This window comes from Lithobates pipiens, unplaced genomic scaffold, assembly GCF_037356315.1.
Source record: "Lithobates pipiens isolate NorthernLeopardFrog02 unplaced genomic scaffold, aLitPip1_a1.2 Scaffold_13, whole genome shotgun sequence".
NCBI lineage: Eukaryota > Metazoa > Chordata > Amphibia > Anura > Ranidae > Lithobates > Lithobates pipiens.
This window is the reverse complement of record NW_027507718.1, coordinates 387,689,505-387,715,274: the sequence shown is the minus strand read 5'-3', so window position 1 is coordinate 387,715,274 and position 25,770 is coordinate 387,689,505. Positions and strand designations below refer to the sequence as shown.

General features: G+C 43.8%; 1 protein-coding gene across 3 annotated transcripts in view; it reads left to right on the top strand.

Moving 5' to 3' along the window:
* The window catches only part of CFAP97 (cilia and flagella associated protein 97), a 53,422-nt gene that overhangs the window by 11,175 nt on the left and 16,477 nt on the right, over positions 1-25,770 (top strand). For all 3 annotated transcript variants that reach the window (XR_013272340.1, XM_077477310.1, XM_077477311.1), the window contains exon 4: positions 21,896-22,164. Coding sequence is in view for 2 of the 3 variants with exons in the window: in XM_077477310.1 (XP_077333436.1) it covers positions 21,896-22,164 (269 nt within the window). In the remaining variant the exon portion in view is untranslated. The remainder of the gene's footprint in view (positions 1-21,895; positions 22,165-25,770) is intronic.

Below are 25,770 nucleotides of genomic sequence, written 5' to 3'. Positions count from 1 at the left end.
GCAGAAATAACTGTAGGCAGGTATGAAGCCAGGACTCCCTCCCATTGTTCCTCTGTGATTTCAGGTATAATCTCCACCCATTTTTCTCTGAGTCTCCTTTTCCTTTGTGTTCACCCTTTCTGCTAATGTATTATAGTATGTAGATATTCTTTTTGTGTGGTCTGGGTCAGAAAGTAATTTTTCTAGTCTAGAGTTCTCCAGCAACACCGGTCCAGTTCCAAACTGAGCATGGACAGCATGTTTCAGTCTAATGAACTGGTATTCCCTTGTCTCCAGAATATTTAGTTCCCTTTTCAGCTGTACAAAGTATTTTAGTTCCCCATTATCATATAGCTGATGTAGGTATGTGAGACCATATTTGGCTCATCTGCAACCATCCTCTAAACAGGAAAATGCCTTTTTAGGCAGGGGTTAAACAATATTGGATCATTAGGGGAGTGGTGAAGAGGATTATCCATAATGTTTTATACAGGTCCCCCAGTATCCGTTTAGCAGATTTGAGTATCTCCGTACCCCCTTCAGTGGAGACCTTCCCCCTAAAATAGAAGTTTAGCAAGGTTACATATGAGGTTGCTGCTTCCACTGCGACTGCAGCATTGTTTAGCTGTAGGAACATTCGCCAGTGGATACATACTAATTGGGATGCTAGGTAATATAGGTGTAAGTCAGGTATTGCCAATCCCCCCCCCCCCGAACTGGTAGCTGCAGTATCTCCAAAGAGACCCTAGCTGCCTTATTGCCCCATAGGAAACATGTCAGCAAGGCGTTGATATGTTTGAATATTTTCTTTGGGATGTAATTTGGAGCAATGGTGAGCACATATAAATATTTCTGGAGGAAAATAATTTTAAATTGGCTCTGCCATTGAGTGTAAGTGGGAGATCTTTCCACTTCTGTATCCTATCACTAAATGCTCTAATTATGAGCCACAGATTGGCCTCAGTAAATGAGTCTACCGGTAATTGGATCATTGTTCCCAAGTATTTAAACTTTTCCACAATGGCCAGAGGGCATTGAGCTGGGAGGACTAAGTCTGGTTGTAGGTCCAGAGGAAACAAGACCGACTTGGTCCAATGGATCCCGGAAGCCAGAAAAGTCTCCAAACTCCCGAATCAGGTAGAATGCCGCAGCTAAAGACACATCAGAGTCTCTCAAGTACAGGAGCATGTCGTCCGCGTATAACGACACGCGTTCCTCCCAGGTCCCTAACCAGAAATCCCTGTAGAGTGTCACTTGTCCTGAGCTTAACAGCCAGTGACTCAATGGCCAAGGCACCCCTGTCTCGTTCCTCTATGGATCTGGAAGGAGTCAGATATGAGTCTGTTTACTCTAATGCTCTCTCGGGGGTCCTTGTACAAGAGTTTAATCCAAGAGATACATTTTGGACCAAAACCCAATTTGCCTAGGAGGGAGAATGAATAGTTCCATTCTATTGAATCAAATGCCTTTTTGGTGTCTAAGGACGCTATTACTCGGTTACCCTTATTCATGTGTTGGATCTGCAGATTGACATACAATCTGCGTGGCTTCATTTGGGTAGAGCTGCCGGGTATGAACCCTCTTATCTGAATTAATTAATTTAAGGATCACCGACTTCAATCTACCAGCCAAAACTTTGTCCAGTATCTTGATGTCCGAATTGATCAGAGAGATTGGCCTGTATGACTCGGAATCTTTCCCAGGTTTGAGTATCACTACAATTAAAGCCTCCCGCATAGAATCAGGTAATATGCTTTCTTTTTCTGCTGCTATAAAAACTTTTTGGAGAGTGGGAGCCAGTTTCTCCTCATGCAACTGGTACCACTCCGCCGGGAACCCATCCAGGCCAGGTGATTTTACCAGGTTTGAAGGAGGAGATTGCGCCACTTATTTCCTCCAGTGATATTGGTTTCTCTAAAATCTCACTATCCTTCTGATCAAGCAAGGGGAGGGTTAAGCTCTCCATATAGAGTGCTAGTTCCTGGTTAGTATGTTGGGTCTGTGTCTGGTATAGGGTTTCGTAGAAGTTCAGAAAGGTGTTTAGAATCTCCTGAGATTACCCTACCACCTCTCCGGTTGTTTTTCTGAGTTTCAGTACCGAAATCGGGGTATTGGTTCCGCTAGGAAGAAGAGGAGGCGACCGCTCTTTTCTCCAAATTCAAAGGAGGACCTATTATGGCGTAGTTGTTTTTTTTAACAGTATGTTAAGTTAAAAGTAAGCTGTGCTGTCATGTTTGGTCTTGCCAAGACTTGTATTTAGCAAGTGATGGGTCATGTATATCTTCTTTCAGAGTCAGTGGCCTTAACCTCCGCAACTTTCATATCAGAGTTGAGCGCTTTAGAGAAATTCCTCGTCTCAGTGGCAAAGACCCCTCTTATAGTTGCCTTGAAGGCATCCCATTGATTGGCCATAGGTCAGTGTTTCCATCCCATTCTCCTTCCATTATTGGTCAATGCTCGTTTTGCATTTTATAGTAATGTATTCCTCTTGGAGCCAATTTGTATTCATCTGCCAATGTCTCCTTCCCCGTGGAGCTTTCAGATCCAATGTAACCTCTGGAGGAGAATGGTCTGATATAGCTCCAGGGAGATATCTGACATCAGCTATATATGGAAGTCCATCCACGGATGATAGTACTAAGTCTATTCTAGAGTGTCTTGTGGGTCCCAGAATGACATGAGTACTCGTCTCTGATTCTAGGATTTCTTTGTCTCCACACGTCTGTGAGAGCATAACTCTCCAGCCAGGAGTGCGAGAGTCAGAAATATTACCATGTCTGTCTAGAGCACCATCTGACCCAGCATTAAAATCTCCTAGGAGTAGTAGTGGGCCTTGTGCAATCAATACAGCTTCCTTGAGAATTTTATCTAGTATTGGGAAGGAGGGGGGCGGGGTGGAACATATATACACATACCAATGTTAAAGATAAATTCTACATTTTGGCACACCAGTATAGCATATCTACCATTTGGATCCAGCTTGACCTGTAATATGAGTATTCAGCATGAAGTACTCTCATGACATTCGCTTTCTTCAGTGCCATAACCTTTAGACCCCTGGAGATGTGTTTCTTGCAATAATATGATATGAGGTTTATACCTTTTTTTTTTTTTTTATTTTATTTTTTTTTATTTAAAATCAAATATGAGAGATCTCTTAATCTTTGAATTCATACCACGTACATTCCATGACAATCCCTATCTTACCCTTCATTTTAGCTGTAGAAAAGACGGATGTAATATATCTGGCGGGACCTCTTGCGAGCAAGGTCCTGATTTGACAGTACCTCCCGTTGGCAACAGGACAAAACACACCAGCAGCACACAGCCCAAAACAATACTTAACACTTAACATTAACATGAGCCCCTCCGGTCCCACCCTGCACACAGCCCCAACCTGTTGTGTGCCTGAGACCCATAACCATAAGGAAAAATAAAGTGACCTTTGGGGGGGGGGGGGGGGTCACAGGTCTCTAATAGTAACGGAGACACCACATAACTATAAGCAGTGTATCAATGAAAAACTGGATATTGTCCAAACCGGAAGTTGCTAGATAGTCCAGCTAGAACTAGCGGGAGAGAGTAGGGGGGAAAAAAGGGGGGGAAGTCACTGGGATAATAAACTGCAAAGGGCCGAAAACCAAGGTCCCTCTCGCTACGGTTGAGGGAAGGGGTGTTTTGAACTGTAGATAGGACCAGGCGGGACAATTCACCATATTTATGTAGTACCAGACGATATGATGGGCAAGTTTGTCCCTATAAAATGGCGTAGGTGTCTGTCGTTAACTTCGCATGTATCATTGATTATCTCCTTCTCCGTTTACCGGTGTTCATCTGGGCTGCGGCTCCCCCTGGTGTCCAACCATCTGGAGGCTTCCGTGGGCGTGTTAAAGAATGACGCTTCCCCCCTATCCACCACTCTCTATTTTGCCAGGTACAGCATGTTATAGGGAAGTTACAAGTCTCTGAGTCTTTTATTCACATGTAGGAAGCTGGCTTTGTTTTTGTGTGGCCGAAGAAGTCTGGGTAAATGGAAATGCGGTTCCCATTATATTGTAGTTCACCCATGGTGCGGGCTGCTCTGAGTATATGTTCACGATCTCTGAAGGGCAAAATGCGGGCAATCGTAGGGTGCAGATGCAGCCATCAAAAGAGCCACATCTGGCTCACGAGCCATAGGTTCCCTACCCCTGTATTAGAGTAACAAATGCTTTAAAGCAGTGGTTCTTAACTTCAGTCCTCAAGTACCCCCAACAAGCCATGTTTGCAGGTTTTCCTTTATCTTGCACAGGTGCTTTAAGTCAGTCAATGGCTTGGTATTATGGACAGCTATTTTATCTAAAAGAAATTCCCAAAACATGGCCTGTTGGGGGGTACTTGAGGACTGAGTTTGCGAACCACTGATTTAAAGGATCTTTTGGCGGGTGGCTGGGTGCCAGATGCCACAGCATGCCTTCAGTGTGGAGCCCATGCCTCAGGGGGTCAGAGCTGTTTTGGCAACAACAGGGGGCCTATTCAATATTAGGAGGGTGGTCACAATGTTATGACTGATCAGTGTATGTCTGCATAGTCATTGGATCATTGAACTTCCAACAGCCTGTTAACAGCTTAGTCATGTAATCTGCTTTCTATGGCGAATAAACGTGAGAAAGTAGTGTCAGCCATATTATCTTTAAGCCAGAGCTCTAAAAAAAAATCTTCTGGTTGTTTTCCTTCAGCTTTTTCAGGGAAACCTACAAAGCGGACATTGTTCCACCTTTTGTCTGTCTTCCATGTCTCCCAGCTTATCAGTGTGAGCGGTTACTTCTCTGTGCAGATTCTGTACTTTTATCCTCCATAGGACGCACCACATCTGCCATGTCGCTAATTTACTGCTCCGCTTCTGAGGCCCTCTCTCTAATGGTCTGTACATCCTGCTTCAGGGAGGACATTTCTGCCCTCATCCCGTCAAAGTAGTTTGGCAGGTGTGAATAGCCTCCATAATTTGTTTTAGTGAGAGTTCTTCCGCTGCATCAGCTAGAGCTATGTCCCTTGTATCTGCATGTGGAAGTCTGTCTAGGGACAAGCCTCTTCTCCTGCCTGGGGATCTACGGTGTAGTGGGCTTACCTTCCCAGGGTATATATCTATCAGCCCTGCTCCGCTGTGTATTGCTGGGGCCTTGGTCTGCTGCATCATGTGAGCTGCCATCTTGGAATCCCCAGGCATAGCGGGACAAACATTCCGTGGCCGGTTCCATAGGTGCTGGCCCGTATTTTACCATACCCGGATGATGAGCAAGTTCGGGGGGGGGGGGGGGGGGGTACCAGTGTTGTGGAGGATCCATGTCTCTGACAATCAGGATATTAGCAAGATGTGATGTCCCGGCCGGAGCTCCTGTAAAGCGCTGCTCACATGTCCGCCGCTACCGTCCTACATATTCTTAAGTGGTAGTGCAGTGTTCATTTTGACATCAAATTTAAATTTAGTCCTAGTCTTTTGATTAAAATAGTATAGTTTAGTAGATAAAAATATTTTAGTTGACGAAATAACGCTGGTTTAAGGGAATTCAGACTGCTGAGTTGGTGTGTGTGTGTGTGTGTTTTTTTTTTTTTTTTTTTAAATCACCAACCCCTCCTGCTACAGTGATGTCCGATGTTCCCTGGTCAGTTAAACCTTGCAACTAAAAAGTTAGATGGTGCGCTTGCCTTCTCACCCACAATGCCTAGGGAAAGGTGCTATCATCCTGTCTTACAGCGAGATCTGGGGTAGTAGTTTCTAAATCTCCATGAGAATATGCTGCTGCCACTGCTGCATTTTCTGGTGAGTTTTTGGAGTACTCTGCATTCCCTGGGTTCTCTTTGGAGAATGATTGTCACTACCTGCACCACAGAAGTCAGGGAAAAGGTGTGTGTATAATGTAATTTTTAAAATAAATCTACTTGTATTAGTAATATAGAAGTTGCTATTACTCTGAAGATGCCGACCTTTCCTCCCTTTATCCTTTTTGTGCTGTGGTTGAACAAACCTTTTCATCTTCTGGGAAGAGTTTTTCTTTAAAGGTAAATTTTTAATAGATGTACTATTTTGTTCATCAAATGGTTTGAATACAAGACAAAAAAAAGAGCAGAGTAGCTATGCTAATTTGCTCGCCAAGCTTTCAGTTTTGCCACATATATGTACATTGTAAGAAATCTTTCATTGGAAACACTGTTCTTACAATTGTGACATTCCTCTGTAAGGGTATGGCAGGACACAGTAGCACTCAGGGCCACTTGGAAATGCTTAGTAAGATATGAGTAAATCGTTTTCCTATTAGGTAAACTTGGGATAGTATTTCTTATTAGACCACAGTGTATTTTATGCAGTGTAATTATTACACTTTTGAAAAGTACATTGTGCAGCCTTAGTGCTTCAGAATTACTTCATTTGGAGTGATGTAACACTAGTATGGAAATCTCAGAAAAATTCCTAATGTCATGATTGTACACTTTTAACTTCAGAAGGGAATTTGTTCATTCTGCATTCTGTCCTGAAGTAGCTAAAGAAGGAAGCTTGTTCACACCGGAATGTGGTGCAGGAAAGGCACGTTCCATTCGTGTTTCCCGCATCGCACTCTAAACGCACTGCCTTTGCAATCTTCTGCGGGTGGCAATACATTAACGGCACCCCAAACGCAGATCGCAAATGGTGTATTTGTGGGCACCAGACTGCATGATACCATGCGATTTGGTGTGGCACATTTTTCAAAAGTACATGCACTACTTTTTGTGCAATGTTCATTTGAATGGGCTGAAAATTGCACTGCAGGGTAATACAGAGGAACACGTGCCTTCCCATGCAATTCTGGTGTGAACCATCCCTAAAAGAGATCTATATATCTCAAATATAAAAAATATATAATCTAATCTATTTTTTCCCTCCCTTAATTGATGGAAAAGATAGTATTGATAGTAAACACTTTTGTTATTGTGTAACTATTTAATTTTGTGTTATGCAGTTGTTAAAGGATAAGATTGCATGTTGTCACTATTAACGTTTTGGTGGTTATATCTTAGCCATGTAAGGCCACCTTACCCACTTGTGTGACTTGTCCTGCTACTTCGGACTGTCAAAGTCTTTGATGCGACTTGCGGTCCATTGACCAAGATTAGACATTGCTTCATGTCGCACAAGTGTGTTATCAAGTCTGTCGTGCCACATCTCTCAATAAAAGAAGTATTGTGCAAAAGATGTATGTGTATAGAATTCAGATTCCCATTATCCTTCTCAAATAGGTATTCTGCAATGTGTTATGTGACAAGACTTATGAGCTTTAATTGGTAAACAGCTCCTGGCAATCCGTAGCAACTATTGCATGGAACACCTATTTTGATATTGATGTTGGGTTTGTTTCAAAAGCCAATATAGAGTGTAAGTGTGAGTGTGTGTTCACTGCTCCAAGAAATTAAATAAACACTTTTTAATCGGAGTATAGCATCAAGTCAATTAAACTCCTGGGTTGATCTAGTCGGTTAAACCCCCTTTCACACTGGAGGCATTTTTTTTCAGGCACTTTAGTGATAAAAAATAGCTCCTGTAAAGTGCCTGGGAAAAAAAGGCTCATCTGCAATCAGTGTGAAATCCCAAGTGCTTTCACACCGGGGCGCTGTGCGGGCAGGATGTCCAAAAAAGTACTGCAAGCATCTTCTTTGACGAGCTTTAGAGGTGGCGTATACACCACTCCTAAAGCGCCGCTGCCCTTTGAAATAGGCAGCGCCTGCAAAGCACCTTGGCAGCTGCACTCTGTGGACGCATTTAACCCTTTATTCGGCCGCTTGCGGGGGATGGGGGGTGTGAAAAGTGCCACAAAAACGTTGGTAAAGTGCCGCTAAAAATTGTGCTTTCCCGCCGACACCTGGGCGCTGGTAGTGTGAAAAGGGCTCTTGAGTAGCAGAGGGGGTTGTTAATCAGTTTCAGCTGCTTTTGGTGTTCATGAAATTAACAAGCCCACTAGATGGGCAACAATGAGACAACCTGCAAAACAGGAATGGTTTTACAGGTATATATTATGGTTTGCATTTGGCTAGGGTCAGTGTCACTTCTGGTAGCCTTTAGACCCTATAGAGGTTGCACAGGCAGTCCAACTCCTCCAGGATGGCACATCAATACATGCCTTAGCCAGAAGGTTTGCTGTGTCTCCCAGCACATCTCAAGAGCATGGAGGAGATTCCAGCAGACAGGCAATTACTCTAGGAGAGCTGGACAAGGCCATAGAAAGGTCCATTAGCAGGACCGGCATCTGCTCCTTTGTGCTTTGTGCAAGGAGGAACAGGATGAGCACTGCCAGAGCCCTACAAAATTTCCTCCAGCAGGCCACTGGTGTGAATGTTTTGTCAGACAATCAGAAACAGACTTCATGAGGGGGGCCTAAGGGCCCGATGTCCTCTAGTGGGCCCTGAGCTCATTGCCCGACACCGTGGAGCTCGATTGGCATTTGCCATTGAACACCACAATTGGCAGGTCCGCCACTGATGCCTTGTACTTTTCACAGATGAGAGCGGGTTCACCCTGAGCACATTTGACAGACATGAAAGGGTCTGGAGAAGCCACGGAGAACGTTGGGCTGCCTGTAACATCGTTTAATCATTGCCGGTTTGGTGGTGGGTCAGTGATGGTTTGGGAAGTCATATCCATGGAGGGATGCACAGACCTCTACAGGCTGGACAATGGCACCCTGACTGCCATTAGGTATCGGGATGAAATCCTTTGGACCCGTTGTCAGACCCTCAGCTGGTGCAGTGGTCCTGGGTTTCTCCTGGTGCAAGACAATGCCCGGGCCTCATGTGGCTCGCCTGACCTAAATCTAATAGAACACCTCTGGGACATGTTTCGGTCCATCAGACGCCGTCAGGTTGCACCTCAGTCTGTTCAGGAGCTCTGTGATGCCCTGGTCCAGATCTGGGAGGAAATACCCCAGGACACTATCCATCGTCTCATTAGGATCATGCCCCGACCATTGTCAGGCATGCAAACAAGCACGTGGGGGCCATACAAACTGAGTACCATTTTTGAGATGCTGCAATGAAATTTTGGGCAAAATGGACTAGCCTGCTGCATCATATTTTTTTCACTTTGATTTTTGGGGGTGTCTTTGAATTCAGCTATCTATACAGGGCTATCTTTTTGACTGGGCAGTTGCCCGGGGGACCCCACTTGCCTGGAGGGCCCCTTCCAGGGCTGATCCTGGGTGGGTGCACAGCCAGGGTGCACCGCGCCAGAGGGGCGCCGACACTGACTTGAAGTTGACTGCACTGGTTGCTCACTTGCTAGAATCGCCGGCTGCCCAGTGTCTAGCTAGCAACCAGAGACGTCAGTCAGAGGCTGCGGCTGCCCCAGCATTCATAGCGTGACGCCTCTGCGGCTAGTGAAACGCTCCGCCCACCTCTGCCATGTTCTTCAGACAGCATGGCTCACAGGGAGCGGAGCGTTTCTAAAGAGATAGCTGCCTTGCTGTGTTGTGCCCATCAAAAACCATTGACTTCAAGCCAATTATAAAGGAATTAGTGCTTTTGTACTGTCCCATTTCAATCTGTAATTTTTTGTTTTTCAATTTCTTGCTTTTCAAGCTCGTGTTATATTGTCCAAACGTTGTGTTTAACCACTTCGCATCCAGGCCAATTCTGACATTTCTCTCCTACATGTAAAATTCATAATTTTTTTATTTATTTTTTGCTAGAAAATTACATGGAACCCCCAAACATTATATATGGTTTTTTTTTAGCAAAGACCCTAGAGAATACAATGACGGTATTTGCGCAACAATTTTTCGAACGCGTTTTTTTTTCAGAAAAAAAAAAAAGTTTCATGCTTAATAAAAAAAACAAACAAAAAAAAACAGTAAAGTTAGCTTTTTTTTTTGTATAATGTGATAGATGAAGATACGCTGAGGAAATAGATACCTAGCATGTCACACTTCAAAATTGCACGCACTCGTGGAATGGTGCCAAACTTTGGTATTTAAAAATTCCCATAGGCGACGATTTAATTTTTTTTACTGGTTACATGTTTTGCGTTACAGAGCAGGTCTAGGGCTAGAATTATTGCTCTCGCTCTAACGTTCGCGGTGATACCTCACATGTGTGGTTTGCAGCCGCTATGATCGTTCTTATGGTGCAGGGAATCGCAGGCTAAAAATGGCGATATCTGAATGTCTGTGGCCTCAGTCATCATTCAGATATAACCACCGAAAGCCGAGGCCATCCCGTTTTTTGCCTTCCTGTTGTTCCCAGCTGCATAAGAGCTGGGGGAGGAGAAGCAGCAGCATGCGGAGCTTGCCAGTGAAAGTCTGTGCATGGTAGGTTAGTCAGGACAAGTCTGATCATTAGAGGAGAGCAGACTGAGTTCCCAGCACAGCTAGAGAATTGAACATGCTGTGCTCTCCTGCCTAGTGTGGTCAAGTTTTTAATAGGAAAGCAGAGGGACTGCCAGGAACATCAGGAATTTCGCACAAAGGAAGCAATACAAACAGGATGCTTTCTCATACAAGTACATAGTACAGCAGGCACATATCAGGAATATGAAATGTTAGAGCAGGGGTAGGGAACCTTTTTTGGCTGAGAGAGCCATGAACGCCACATATTTTAACCACTTTCAGACTGGACCATTTTGCTGGTAAATGACCAGAGGTCTTTTTACACTTTGGCACTGCGCTGCTTTAACTGGTAATTGCGCGGTCATGCAATGTTGTACCCAAACAAAATTTGCGTCCTTTTCTTCCCACAAATAGAGCTTTCTTTTGATGGTATTTGATTGCCTCTGCGATTTTTATTTTTTGCGATATAAACGTAAAAAGACCGCAAATTTTGAAAAAAAATGATATTTTCTACTTTTTGTTATTAGAAAAATCCAATAAACTCAATTTTAGTCATACATTTAGGCCAAAATGTATTCAGCCACATGTCTTTGGTAAAAAAAAAGTCAATAATTGTATATTTATTGGTTTGCGCAAAAGTTGTCACATCTACAAACTAAGGTACGTTTTCTGGAATTTACGCAGCTTTTAGTTTACGACTGCCTATCTCATTTCTTGAGGTGCTAAAATGGCAGGGCAGTACAAAACCCCCCCAAATGACCCCATTTTGGAAAGTAGACCCCCTAAGGAAATTGATAAGAGGCATGTTGAGCCCATTGAATATTTTATTTTTTTGCCTCAAGCGATTGAATAATGACAAAAAAAAAAATATTTTTTTTTTTTTTCACAAAGTTGTCACTAAATGATATATTGCTCACACATGCTATGGGCGTATGTGAAATGACACCCCAAAATAAATTCTGCTGCTTCTCCTGAGTACGGGGATACCACATATGTGGGACTTTTTGGGAGCCTAGCCGCGTACGGGGCCCCGAAAACCAAGCACCGCCTTCAGGCTTTCTAAGGGCGTTACAGTTTTGAAGGCCATAAAATGCCAAGATGGCACAAACCCCCCCCAAATTACCCCATTTTGGAAAGTAGACACCCCTAAATTTAGGGGTACACTAGTGAGACTAGGTAATAAATGGCGGGTGCCCTGAAACTATAAAAAAATAACTAACCAACCAGCGTCACCTGTAACAGTTATATGGTGATCACAGGTGAAAGGGTTAACTAGGGGGCAATCAGGGGGCTTTATGCGGTAGTATATGGGGGTCCCTGGCGCTATAAAAAGCTGCGGCGAACCTAAATACCTACCTGCCTAACTAGCGTCACCTGTGACACTAATACGGCGATCAGAAAAATGATCGCTTATTAGGCTGGGTTCACACTGGAGCGATGCGGAAACGCCGCGAATCCGCGGCGGGTTCCCGCATCGCATGCCTCCCGGCGGCAGTTCACACTGCCCTATGCGAACTGCTGGGAGTGTCAGTGAAATGTTACTGACACCCCCAGATCAGTTCGCATATCGCAGTGCGATCTGCAAACTCGGATCGCATGGTGTGAACACCCATGCGATCCGATTCTGCTGCGGGCCAAAAAAAGGGTCCCGTGCGAATTTGCGGCGGGTGCGGCGAATGGCTGAACTCGAATCGCACAGAGATCGGATGTGATTTGCACTGCAGTGCAGTGCGAATCACATTCGTTCTCATAAACCGCTGCAATGTGAACCCAGCCTTAGTGACACTGGCGACGGGGGGTGATCACGGGGTTAAACCTTTATTGGGGGGGTTAGGGGGGTACATTAGAACTAAAGGGGGCTAACTCTAACTGCCCTAACAGTTATTACAGTCACAAATGACACCAATGCAAAAAAAAAAAAAAAAATGACATTGGTGTCACTGTGACTGGGGGGCAGGGGTAATTGGGGGGGTGATCGGGGGGTAAAGGGGGGGTGTGAGTGTGCCTGGCATGTTCTACTGTGTGTGTAGAGTGTTGGTGCAACTCACCGATCCGCTCTCCTCCGTGTCGGAACGAAAAATACCGACACGGAGGAGAGAATACATCACTTCCTCTCCTGTGTTTACATTACAGGAGAGGAAGTGATGTCACGGGGGATTTCTATTCGTCGGGAGCGATCGCGAGGGGGTGGCCATGAATGAATGGCCGCCCCCTCATCCCGGATCGCTCTCGAAGGAATGCCGACCGCCGCAGGCACCGGGGGGGGGCCCGATCGGGCCCCCCATCTGCGGGCAGGCAGGGACTTATATATATACGCCCATATGCCTGCCCGTGCCATTCTGCCGACGTATATCGTCGTGCGGCGGTCGGCAAGTGGTTAAAATGTAATTCCACAAGAGCCATACAATATGTTTAAAACTATTTTTTTTTATCTTTATCGATTAATCGACTAATTTCAATTATAACTGTAATATCCACATCTCCCCTATGATTGTCTGCTTGCTTACCACTACACAGGCAGGCAGATCCACGAGCAGTTGAGGCGGGTGATGACGTCAGCATGCCGCTCACCTAGGCCGCCGCCGGGTGTACCAAGATGGCTGCAGCTCCAGAGGTAGGCCGAAGCTGCGGCCTTTCCTATGGGCTCAATCCACGGATCGGCACACCACACAATCCGCGGATTGAGAGGTGAGAGCCAGATGAAGCCATCAAGAGCCACATCTGGCTCGCGAGCCATAGGTTCCCTACCCCTGTGTTAGAGCAGTGATGGCGAACCTTGGCACTCCAGATGTTTTGGAACTACAATTCCCAGGATACTCATCTACACTGCAGAGTGCATGAGCATCATGGGAAATGTAGTTCCAAAACATCTGGGGTGCCAAGGTTCGCCATCACTGTGTTAAGAACCACTGCTTTAAAGCATTTGTTACTCTAACTTCAGTCCTCAAGTACCCCCAACAAGCCATGTTTGCAGGTTTTCCTTTATCTTGCACAGGTGCTTTAAATCAGTCAATGGCTTGGTATTATGGACAGCTATTTTATCTAATAGAAATTCCCAAAACATGGCCTTGAGGACTGAGTTTGAGAACCACTGATTTAAAGGATCTGTTGGCGGGTGGCTGGGTGCCAGATGCCACAGCATGCCTTCAGTGTGGAGCCCATGCCTCAGGGGGTTAGAGCTGTTTTGGCAACAAAAGGGGGCCTATTCAATATTAGGAGGGTGGTCACAATGTTATGACTGATCAGTGTATGTCTGAAATCCTGTAGTGACAGCATAGTCATTGGATCATTGAACTTCCAACAGCCTGTTAACAGCTTAGTCATGTAATCTGCTTTCTAGAACTAATACAATGAAGGTTAAAGGTGAATCCCTCTTATGCAGTAGCAATGACATTGTACTGAGAACTGTAATAACCTTTGTTACAGTTCATCCCTACCTTTTTGTGGCGGGTGCCTTCTGTTATTCTAAGTACTTAGAAAAAATACCATTCCACTGGCATTGTTTGGTGTTGGCAATCTTCACATTTTGTACTTCAAAATCATTTGGATTAACCTATGTCTATAAGGTTTTTGTTTTTTCTGGAATATGTATTGCTCAACTGAAATCCATAAACAAAAGATGAAGTAAAAGATTGATGGATGATCTGTAAGGCATAAGGCTGGGTTCACACTGCTGCGATGTCCATGATCGGATGTGATTCGCACTGCAGTGCAAATCACATGCGATCTCTGTGCGATGTGATTTCAGCCATACAGATAGTATGGCTGAATTTGCATCGCATCCGGCCCAAATTTGTACAGGACCCTTTTTTTGGTCCGCAGCAGAATCGGATTGCATGGGTGTTCACACCATGCGATCCGATTCCTGTCCGAGTTTGCAGATCGCACTGCGATATGCAAACTGATTTGGAGGTGTCATTAACATTTCACTGACACTCCCAGCAGTTCGCATAGGGCAGTGTGAACTGCTGCCGGGAGGCATGCGATGCGGGAACCCGCAGTGGATTTGCAGCGTTCCCACATAGCAGCAGTGTGAACCCAGCCTAAAACGTCAGCAAATGTGTCTCCTAGCCTTCCAAAAGTAATGACAAATCTCAAGGAAATAATAATGTGTAGTGACGTGTGTATGTAAAATAAATGACTGGATGTCACACCACTTCCTCAACCTTTCTAAAACTGAGCTCATGCCAAGGTACTAGGTGTAATCCTAGACTGACCTGTCTTTTCAGCCCCAAATCCAATCACTATCCAAATCGTCCACTTCACCTCGGAAACATCTCGAACCATTGAGACCACTAAGCAACATATCCACTCCCTTGTTATCTCTTGCCTTGACTATCGTAACTCCCTCCTCTTTGGCCTACCTCTCCTCCACAAGCTTTCCCCCCTTAAGTCTATCATGAATGCCGCTGTTGGACTCCTCCACCTTACCAACTGTTCAGTATCTGCCACTTCTCTCTGCCAATCCCTCCACTGGCTTCCCATTGCCCAAGGAATAAAATTCAAAACATTAACAATAACATACAAAGCCAATCTTATGTGCAAATATCACCCAAACCGTCCTCTCTGGTCCTCCCAAGACTTTCTGCTCTCTAGCTCCCTTGTCTCCTTCCTCCATACTTGTCTCCAGGACTTCTCCAGAGCGTCTCCCATCCTCTGGAACTCACAACCCCAATCTGTCTGATTATCTCCTACTCTGTCCATTTTTAGGCGATCCCTGAAAACTCATCTCTTCAGGGCGGAGCTGCTGACTTAATATAATGCTACTACTTGCTTGTCCAGGGAGCCCGCAATGTCTACACCTCAAGCCGACCCATCCAATGGCTCCGGGTGCAGGTACCAGCATCCTTACTAAGGGAAACAGGAATGTGAAGCCTAGCGGCTTCACAGCGTGTTTCCTAATGCAGCACTTTCTGAATGGTCCTGTCCTTTTCTGGAACACACACAGGTCCCAGAAGGCTATTTGAGGTGGGCCAGGCATGGGGGGGAAAAAAAAAACATGGAAGTGGCGTACCTCGACGACATGGGACAGAAGTCCCCAAAAAAAAACAAAGGGGGTTCTTTCTTTCCTGTCTTTCCACTGGTGTTGTCACCTGTATATCCCTGCTTCTCCACCATACAAGAAAAACTGAGTTACTCTTTCTGCATTCTGTCATCTTGTGGTCAGCTGCACCAGCCAACCAACTTATGTGCTTCTTTCAGTCTCGGATCAGCCTTGGAGCCGATGGTGATGGGCTTTGGTCTTGTGAAATTGACATTGAGATCATTCAAAATTCAACAGGAGAATTAGACCTGCATTTGACCTCCTTCAGATCTCAATTTGACTTGCTTCTAGAGGGTTTTGTATTCCTATAGACTTGAATGGGAATAGAGAACCTTTAACACAGTCCCTTAAGACCCCTTTCACACCACACCGCTGATAGCGTCGGCGGTAAAACATCTCTTATTTTAGCGGCGTTTTACTGCCGGATTTGCGGCGCATTTCGCCCGCTAGCAGGGTGCTTTTACCCCCCACTAGCGGCCGCGAAAGGGTTAAAACCGCCGGCAATATGCCGCAATAGCGGCGTTTTGCCGGCGGCATTACAGCGCTGCGCCATTGATTTCAATGGGGAGCCGCGGTGGAGGAGCGGTAAACACACCGCTCCTTCACAGCTCCAAAGAAGCTGCTGGCAGGAATTTTTTCTGACGTCCTGCCAGCGCACCGCTGTAGTGTGAAAGCCCTCAGGGCTTTCACACTGCACACAATGGTGCAGCTTCTTTAGGGCGGATTGCAGGCGCTATTTCTAACGCTATAGCTCCTGCAAAACGCCCTGGTGTGAAAGGGGTCTTAAGGAGCTCTTCATCCTCTGCAGCATGATCCCTTCTCTCCATCCCTCCTCCAGTCCTGCAAAAGTCGAGAACTTTTTTCTGTTTATTTACCTTTTTTAAAGTCTACCCTTCCTTGCACATTTGCCTAGGTGAACAACGTGCACTGGTCTCCCCTTTGCCCGCTGGGATATGCACATCACATATCACAGGAGACAAAGCCTTCCATTTAGTAAAGATGGAGGGGGCAGGGCATTATTGAGAGGCACACAAACTGAACCCGGAACAGCTGGTAGCCTCTTGATAACGTCAGAGCAAAACATGACGGCGTGGGACCAAGCACTGCCAGTGTAGGAAAGAATCTTTGCTGGACAGCATTGCATCCGTTGGCTGGGTGAGTGTCTGAACTGTGCAGATATCGCCTCCAACTAAGTAGCAGTTATAAAAAATAGCCAGAGGGTAGAAATCCACTTTAAGTGAACCTGTGCTTTGCCCCATAATCTCACATGACTTGTGTGGTTCTGGCTATTGCTAAGGTTCCCCATTTGCCTCCTGGGATATGCACATCACATATCCCAGGAGGCAATCCTTTAGTAAAGATGGAGAGGGCAGGCCTAGAAGGGTGTCATCGAGAGGCGATATGACTGAACCCAGAACAGCTAGCAGCCTCTCGATGACGTCTGAGCAAAACATGTCGAGCACTGCCAGTAGAGGAGATGATCTTCTCTGGACAGTGCTAGATCTGCTGGTTGGGTGAGTGTCTGAACTGTGCAGAACTCACCTCTAAGTAAGTAGGGGTATTAAATAAAATAAAAAAAGTGGGAGGGTAGAAATCTGCTTTAGGGGAACCTGTGCTTTGCCCCATAATCTCACATGGCTTTTGTGATTCTGACAAGTGCCAAGGTGCAATATACACAACTCGGCAATCATATCTTATACTGTAGGTGAGGTAATGAGCATGTTGCATCACATGAGGTGATCTCTATCATAAAAGCCTTTCCAACATGTCAGAAAATACACTGAAAGTAATGGTATCTAATTTCATTTTCCACTGGAAAAGAGTGATGCTTTAGCAATCTGTTTCATTTATCCATCTGCTGAATCAGGACAACAATCCTAGTGTGTCCCAGCAGTATGCCAGGCAGACAGATGTCTCGCCATCCGCAGAGTTCTCGGTAATGCATCTGCTTTTTGTGGCCACACTTACCGCTATTGTTTGGGTCTATATCCTTCATTTCTAGACGTTATTGCTTCCATTGGTTAAGCTAGGAGAACTGGTCTAAGGAGGCAGCAACTCAACTGTTCTTGCTGCTAAAGCAAATGGATATAAATATTACGAGGTGTTTTTATTCCCAATTGTGTCACTTTATGATGCATGAAATACATAGTTAAATATAATATTTCAATTTGCTCTAAAGATTGAAGAGTTCATTAACACTTCTGAGCATTCATTTGGCGTTGAATAAAACAAATGAGTATCTTCACAGCTGCGTGCCACAATAAATACTGACTGCACCGTCCTAAATTAATTCTATACTGGGCTGAATGACTGTGGCGGGGGCTCCAGGTAAAGCTCCCACTTCTTCCTTTTTTTTTTTTTTTTTGATTTGATAAGAACTTATCCAGCATTTGAGTGCTTGAAGTCGAACACCAACGAAAATTAAAAACTACCATTGCAGTTGGGCTTTCTCTATAGTTAAAGTGAACCTAAAGGGCTTTTTTTTCCCCTAAAACAACAAACATGTTATACTTGCCTGCTCTGTGCAATGATATTTCACAGAGCGGCCCTCAACCTCCTCCTTTTTTGGGGTCCCTCAAGCCAACACTCTCGACTCTTCCTCTTCTGGGGTCACCCGCTGGCACGCACAGCTCCTTCACTTACTTTCTCTTCTGGGGTCCCCCGCTGGCACTCTCAGTTCCTCCTCCTCCTCTTCTGGGTCTGCCACCATAGCAAGCCACTTTCTGTGGGGGCAAAGATGCAGGCTCAATCCGGAGAGAGGCTGTGTAAGTCTATTAACTTACCTTGTCTAAGGTACAATTGAAAAGCCGTTACTTATAAGGCTCTAGTTATTCCTGTTAGAGATGCACCAAAATTTCAACTGCGAAAATTGTGTTTTCGGCATTTTGACGATTAAGGCGAAAGGTTTCAATAATGGTGCTGAGAACCGTATGTAATTTTATTGTGATTTAAACCTGGGTTTACTGTGTGTGTGTGTGTGTTTGTTTGTTTTTTCATCATGCGACACAAGCGTAACAAAGATGCGTTATTGATGCATTCTTGCTGCGTTTTCAAAGCATTTCAATGAAAAAGCAGCAAGCAATGTTTTTTAACACAAAGCATTTTTGTTGAGCTTATCTTGCGCTAAAGGTGCCGGTAATGGCTGACAATATATTAATGACATTAATTAGAAAGTGGAATATATAATAAAAATTGTATTTATTTTTGTGTTTTTTATTTTTTTGTTTCCCTTCACTCCCTGTTCCAAAGAAGCAACATAAGAGGAAATCTTCAAAAGTGAGGGGAATTTTTTTTCTACGGTTGCTCACCGAACAGGCGTCTCTATTGGAAGATTTCACTTCCCAGATTGACAATGCTTGGATTAGTTGTCAACCATTATTGGGCATCATGAGTGTTAGGCTGGATTCACGCATATGCAGTGCGGGACACCTCATTTGATTTGGGTAGGAATTGCAACACATTCCTATTCAAATCACATGTGATGACTATGGTGCGATTTGAGCCATTCATTTGTATGGCTCAAATCGCACTGCATCTGCACAAAAAAGGTGTGCTATTTGTAATTTTATATCCTATGATCATCCGCTCAATCTAGTGGCCATCATGCAATATTTTTCTGAAGTACCTCAATCAAAAAAATAAAAAATAAAATGGCACATTATGGCCACTAGATCAAGGTGATCAATGTCATATTATAAACAAGATTAGGCGTTTCTGTGTGAATGGTGAAGACGTCTTCTTTTTTGTTTTTCTTGTGCAGTAATGTACTCTGTTAGCTGTCTGCTATCTACAGAAGCTCAAAGTCTTGTTTGGGTTACCCTGTCATCCAAAGTGGTCAGCTTTTTGGTCGGCAGTTTAATTCAGTTGCTTAAGTGCTGATTAGTTTATGCACATATTTTGCATGTCATGACACTGTTTGATTTTTATCTGGTATGCAACCACATCATTAACGTTTGTGTGTGTTTTTTTTTTTTTGGGTGCCTCCATTGAGCTGTGGGGGGGGGGGGGGGGTGTTGGCAAATAAAGAAATAAGATTCATCACTCTGCAGTAGACTTACTGTATCCTGATTCTACTGCAGTTTGATTGCTGCCACTTTGTATCTGTATCTTACTGGAAAGCTAGAAATTTCTCTATTCCATCTTGGCGATATGAGCTGAATAATTTAGCATTATGCTCAATTAAAATGGATCAGTGCTGTACTATAAATAATTTGTAACTGTATTATCATGGACACATGTAGCCCAGAAAATAAACATCTTGGTTCATGAGCTCTGAGCACTTTAAGTTAACTACATACATATGTATATATTTGTGTGTGTGTGTGTATATATATGTGTGTGTATGTATATGTATGTGTACTGGAAAACACACTACATGCGTTTTGTGCAGAAAAAAAGCGCACAGAACTGCGTCTGGTGCAAACTGGCCCTTAGGCCCCTTTTCACACTGGGGTGGTGCGGCCATCGGCAGTAAAGCGCCGCTATTTTTAGCAGCGCTTTACTGTCGTTTTAGCGGCGGCCTGCGGGCGCTAGCGGGGTGGTTTTAACCCCCGCTAGCGGGCGAAAAAGGGTTAAAACCATCCGTAAAGCGCCGCGGCGCTTTGCCGGCGGTATTGCCGCGCTGTCCCATTGATTTCAATGGGTAGGAGTGGTGAGATACACCGCTCCAAAGATGCGGCTAGCAGGACTTTTTTCACTGTCCTGCTAGCGCACTGCTCCAGTGTGAAAGCCCTCCGGCTTTCACACTGGCGTGAAAGGGGCCGGTTTTTTCAGGCGCTATTTTTAGCGCTGTAGCGCCTAAAAACCGCCCCAGTGTGAAAGGGGCCTTAGTAGTTCATATATTCATCTGATTTATTTATTTTCTCCCTCTGCTTTTTCAGTTTTTACAGAGCATGCCTTTTCTGTGCATTGTAGTCTTTTTGATGTTTGTTTCTGAAGCTTACACATTCATCAGCTTCCCTTTTTTTTTTCTTATTTTTTTTTTTTCTTTTTTTTTTTTCTCTGCCTTAAACAAGTGAGTCATATATGTAATTATTCCAGTGGACCCATTTGCTTGTTGTCATAGACACACTCCCATTCTGATGCCCATAGGAGGAGATCTACGTAGGCAGTTTTTTCAGCTATCAGCTGGCTGTCATCGCCTGGATGGCCTATCTATCGGCTTTGTAGCTACTGGTTGTCGTGTGTGTGTGTGTTTGTTTTTTTCAGAAGTCTTGTGATTGAATTTTTCTTGGCTCTGTGAAAAAACTGAAAGCGATAAACTATGAGCTGCTGTATGGTCTGCATGTTGACTTGTTTTTATCTATATTAAACAGGTGTAAAGTACTGGATGGTATGGCCCTATAATTGCCAATGATGTACCACGTTAAAAGCATTACTTGTGATTATTGGGCTTTTAGTCACATGTAGAAGGGGATAATGATTGAAGTTGGAGGCATGCAGTATTGTACTGGAAGATTTCTAGACAGTTGGTCCAATTCTTCCCTCTAGCATCAGAATACTGTGCATGTTTTGCGGAGGGGTGAGCAGCACAGAAGATACCAAAGCTTAGATGTTCATTTCCAGGTTGGGCAGATGCCTTATGGGCGTGTTTTTTTTTTTTGTGTGTTTTTTTTTCGTTTTTTTCCTCGAACATAACTGGAATACTTGCCTGAGGATGCAGGTATATATTTACAGCGGTCAAAGTCTACAACCTAATATCAGGGGAAATAATTGCGTTAGACTTCCTATTTCCTCCAACAGCAGTTGGCCACTCTTTGTATAGTATTTGGTGATGCCCACTAATGCAGCTTCTTTAGGTTTATTCCAATAAAACCTGGCACTGGGTTTACATCCAGGCATTGAATGTTGAACTAGTATCTCTTTGGTCATAAGCAGCCATTCACAACCTAGGTTTAGTGAATCCTAGGGCTCCTTTAGAGGTTGCTAGGGATTCATTGAACTGTGGCTGTGCCCAGTGGATGGTATCGCCCTAATAAAAGTGCATATAGCAGTAAAAACTTAAGATGCCTTAACTCTACCTCACACTAGTGAAAACTTGAGTAGATATTAAAAATGACCTCTGCTGCTGTCAAATGCTGAGCATTTTGACTCCTGGACACTTCTGGGTAATGGTGGAGTTAGTCCGTTCACTCCCCACATTCCTATTGGCCCTTCTGTGCCTGCTTGGCTAGTTGGAATGGGTGTGAGGAGGGAGTGGCATAAAAGCTCCATTACCACCAGAAAATTCTGGAGCTTTGTGTCTTCAGAGCTGCTGGTAGTCGGTTGTAGCAGAGGTGAACAAGCCCTCCTTACAAGAATGTGGAGCTACTGGGTGCTCTTATTTCAGTCTTTCAATTGGTTGACACTCTAAGTCACTCTAAATCTTCCTGTGGTAAGAGGAACATTGGAAAATCTAAGTTTTGTACCTTGTAATTTTCTACGTTTCTTTTGAAAAACCAATAAATATGATTGAAACAGAAAATAAGTTTAATGTGTTCTAATTCTGTTCAGTGATGGGAATTGATCTGTGACCCCAATGTACATGTATCTTTTCATGCAGCGTTTATGAACCTTGATAAGAAGGAGCCGAGGAACCTATCAGTGGAGCAACCACCAATCGAAAACAAGAAGAACTACTCTTTCAGCAACGAGGAGGTCAGGCACATAGACCGAGAGAACCAGAGGTTGCTAAAAGAGCTGTCTAGGCAAGCATCAAAGTCTAAAAGCAAGAGTCTGACCCCGAAAAAAACAAACGGCACCCCCTCACGTCTCTACCATAGCGCTCTGAACAGACAGAGGGAGCAGCAACGCATTGAAAGGGAAAATCTGGTAAGGGCACAAATTTTTAATTTTTGGTGTATTTATTAAGTATAACTTTGAATCAGCTGCCTCTTTCATCTGGCTGTCCAGATTAAGGAAATCTGTCACAAAAGAAGCATAAAGCTGATATCGGCTCCTGAAAATGCCAGTAACCTAGCTGTTAATCCAATCTTTATGATTCAGATTTGAAATGTACAAGTAAGGACATTGACCTTTTCTGAGACTCATGATTCTCATACTTGTTCCAGGTCAGTGATTTAGAAAAAATTGAAGCGAAGGGACGATAGCTAACTATCTAGCTTTTTCCAAAGTCAGAAAATGGCAGCCAACATATTGATACGTTTGCTATTCATGATAGCTTTACTTTGGGTCAGGACCTGATAGTTATTTCCTAATGTGTAAATAACTTCAAGAACAACGCTTGATACTCTATGTATGCTCTATAGGAATTAACTTTCCTGTATAATGTGTTAGGGCTGTAGCGTACGTTAGGAGTTTGCTGCCCAATTCTTGAACCTATACTCTCATTTATACGCTCCTTCTAACTGGACCTGGTTAATCTGTTCAAAATCTTCATGAATCTTGATTCTTTTCCCCCGTTTTAAACTTCAACATTATGCACAACAAAAGATAGTGGCATATAGCAAAGAGTACTCTACTGCACAACAAGGAGTTTAATTCTGCTTAAACATTCTAATAACATTTTACAGATGGACATACTGTGACCACAAAAGGTTGATAATGGTAAAAAAGCAACTTTTTTTTTTTTCTAGTTCCTGTGTGTGTGTGTGGTTTTTTTTTTATTTCTTTTTTTATAAATTTAACTTGGTGAACAGTAGAGGGCAGCAGAGTTGCACACCAGCAGTTGTTTCAGCCTTCCACAATGGCATTCTTAGTAGTCAGGTCACTTTAGTGGTTTTTGGTTTTCCTGCCTACTGCATTGAAAAGTAGGATTTATCTGATTTTTGTGGGTTGCAAAATCCAAATGCTTTTTCTCTCTAAGATTAAGAAAACATTGTGGTTTTTATTGGGTCCCATCTAAAAAGTGCATTCAGACTAGAAAAAATGCTTAAGTGAGCATGGGGGGGGGGGGGATTAGTTACCCCTTTGGCCCTTCAGATATACACATTCCATTATTGAGCTCTGCAAATTGGTTAAAGTATAATTAAAGGCAAAACTTTTTTTAGTTTCGGAAAGAGTGGTTTAGAATACCTGTCAATTTGTATTTGTCTGTGCCTCTGTTCAGGAGATTCACCCTCTCTAATAGTCCTGTTTACCATTATCATTGGAAAAGAGAATCCATACTTTTGGGTAGTCCCCAGAGCAGTAATAGAGGGTAAATCTTCCAGTGGGCACACCTTCTGGTAACCTTGTGGTCCCCAAGGGATTTCCTTAATTTGCACGGATTTCCCCTCTCACTTCCTGTTTGGCAATGGGACTGGAAGTGAAGGGAAATCTCTGCAATGGAATACATATCGTGGGGGAAAAAACGATCTGATGGGGGGGGGGGGGAGGGTGTTCGCATAGGCAGACTGAATGTGAAAAGTGTCCAGTCTTGGTCTCCATAGATTGGCACACTAGGGCTGCTAAGGAAAGAAAGTAACACCCCCTAATGACGGCGCTGCACTGTAGTCCCTTCTATAGTGGCATAACGCAAAAGGGGAAAATGGAACCATTTAGAAAATTTAAAAAGCTGCATTTTCTCCACAATAAAGGAAGCTAGAGTGGGAGCAGGTACATTTCTCTATATATTTGCAATTACATGACAAAGACCGACATATAGATTACATTCTAACTAGTCTTATCACACAGTTATTTTGACCTACATTCTACTTTAATTTTGACAAATTTTAGTTTTAGTCATCTGAATTGTCTTTAGTTTTAGTCAACTAAAAATGTAATGTATTATTTAAAAGAGAATGGGTGTGGTGTGGTGTGTTTTTTTTTTTTTTCCCCCATCCTACTTACCTAGGTGGATGCGGCATCTGTCCCCCGTCATCTCTGCACTCAGAACCGAGCAATCAAAACTGCCAATGGCTTGGTTCTCTCAGCTTCCCGAGCGAAGAGCTGCTGCCTGTCGGTCAGCAGCTCTCCCCTCTGCTCCTCTACGCTCATTGGAGCGCTGAGCTGTGGAGGGGCGGGGAGCGGCTTTTTCGTGCTCTCAGCGGCTCGCTGAGAGGCTAAGACAGGTTCCTGGTGGATCTAGACTTTATTGTTGTGATGATGCTTTGCCTGGACTGATTCCAGTGACATCGGCAGAGAGCTGACTTCAGACCGCTCTCTGCTGAAAACGGGTCACAGGAGGGCAAAACTAATTGCACTCCTGTGACCCATAGGAGAAGCCCAGCCAAACAAGCCAAGGCTGGACTCCTCCTTTTTAGGCCCCTTTCACACGAGTGGACCGTTCAAGTCCACTCGTCAGTTTTTTTTAGGCAGACCTGAACGGATGCTCCATGCAGGTCTGTGGAGTGACAGATGTCAGTGGTGACATGTCCGCTGACATCCGATCTGCTAAAATCGAATGTATGGCAATGCGTTCACCGTTCGTCCTATCGGATGAGATCTGATGAAAACGGACATAATGTCAGTTTTCGTCCGATCTCTCCATAGGAATCGGCGGCACTCAACGGGCCCCTCCCCGCTCAGTGAGCAGAGACAGGCCTGTCAACCACCGGCTCAGTGGAGATCAATGGAGAGATCTCCTGTTGAGCTGCCGGATGCCACTGAAACAGATCCACCTCGTGTGGAAGGGACCTTAAGAGTTTCTCTAGAATTGCCAAACTCCTTCTCTACTCCTGGAGAAAAAAATCTAACAGGTTATTTATGGTATTAAGGTTTGAACATGCACTACCTACGGACACAGATTGTGATATATAACGTCTTTAAAACCAAGTTTCATAAACAAACAAAAATATTGCGTTTTGACAAACAGAAGTGCAACTTCACAATGTTTTTAAAAAATTCCAAAAAACTGTATTGCCTGTAATGCCATTGCACATATTACCTGAATATATATTACCAACATCAAATATTGAGAAAAATAAGAAAACCCTTTTTCTTACTCCCTTTTTTTTTTTTTTTTTTTTTTTTTTTTTTTTTTTTTTTCAGCAGCTTAGTAAATGCCTCCTACTTACTATGTGATAGTGCAGTGTTAACTTTTATGTCAAATTTTGATTTAATTTTAGTCAGTCTTTTGACTAAAATTCCATTTTAGTTTGTCGTATTTAATCATTCGAGTTGTTTTAAATTTACTTGTATTTTAGTCGGCTAAAACGGTGTTCGTTTAGTCAATGAAATTTGGCACTGCTGTCCAGGATCTTCCCCAACCTATGAGAGGACAATGATGGAACAGCATCACACCAGTGAGGTCATCACTCTTCTCCCTGTAAGCATGGTTAAACTGCTAACTGACAGCACTGTGCAAAACAAAAAAATCGCAGGCTACTTCTGCTTTCAGTGTCAGTGCTGCTGTGCAGGGGAAAACGGGAAGCTTTGATTAGATGATATTTGGGAAGATAGGCTAGTTCAATATAAAAAAAATAATTGGTTTAACTTTACTCATGTCAAGAATCATGAAACAGACAGAGACAGAAGTACAATCAAATCACACTTGTT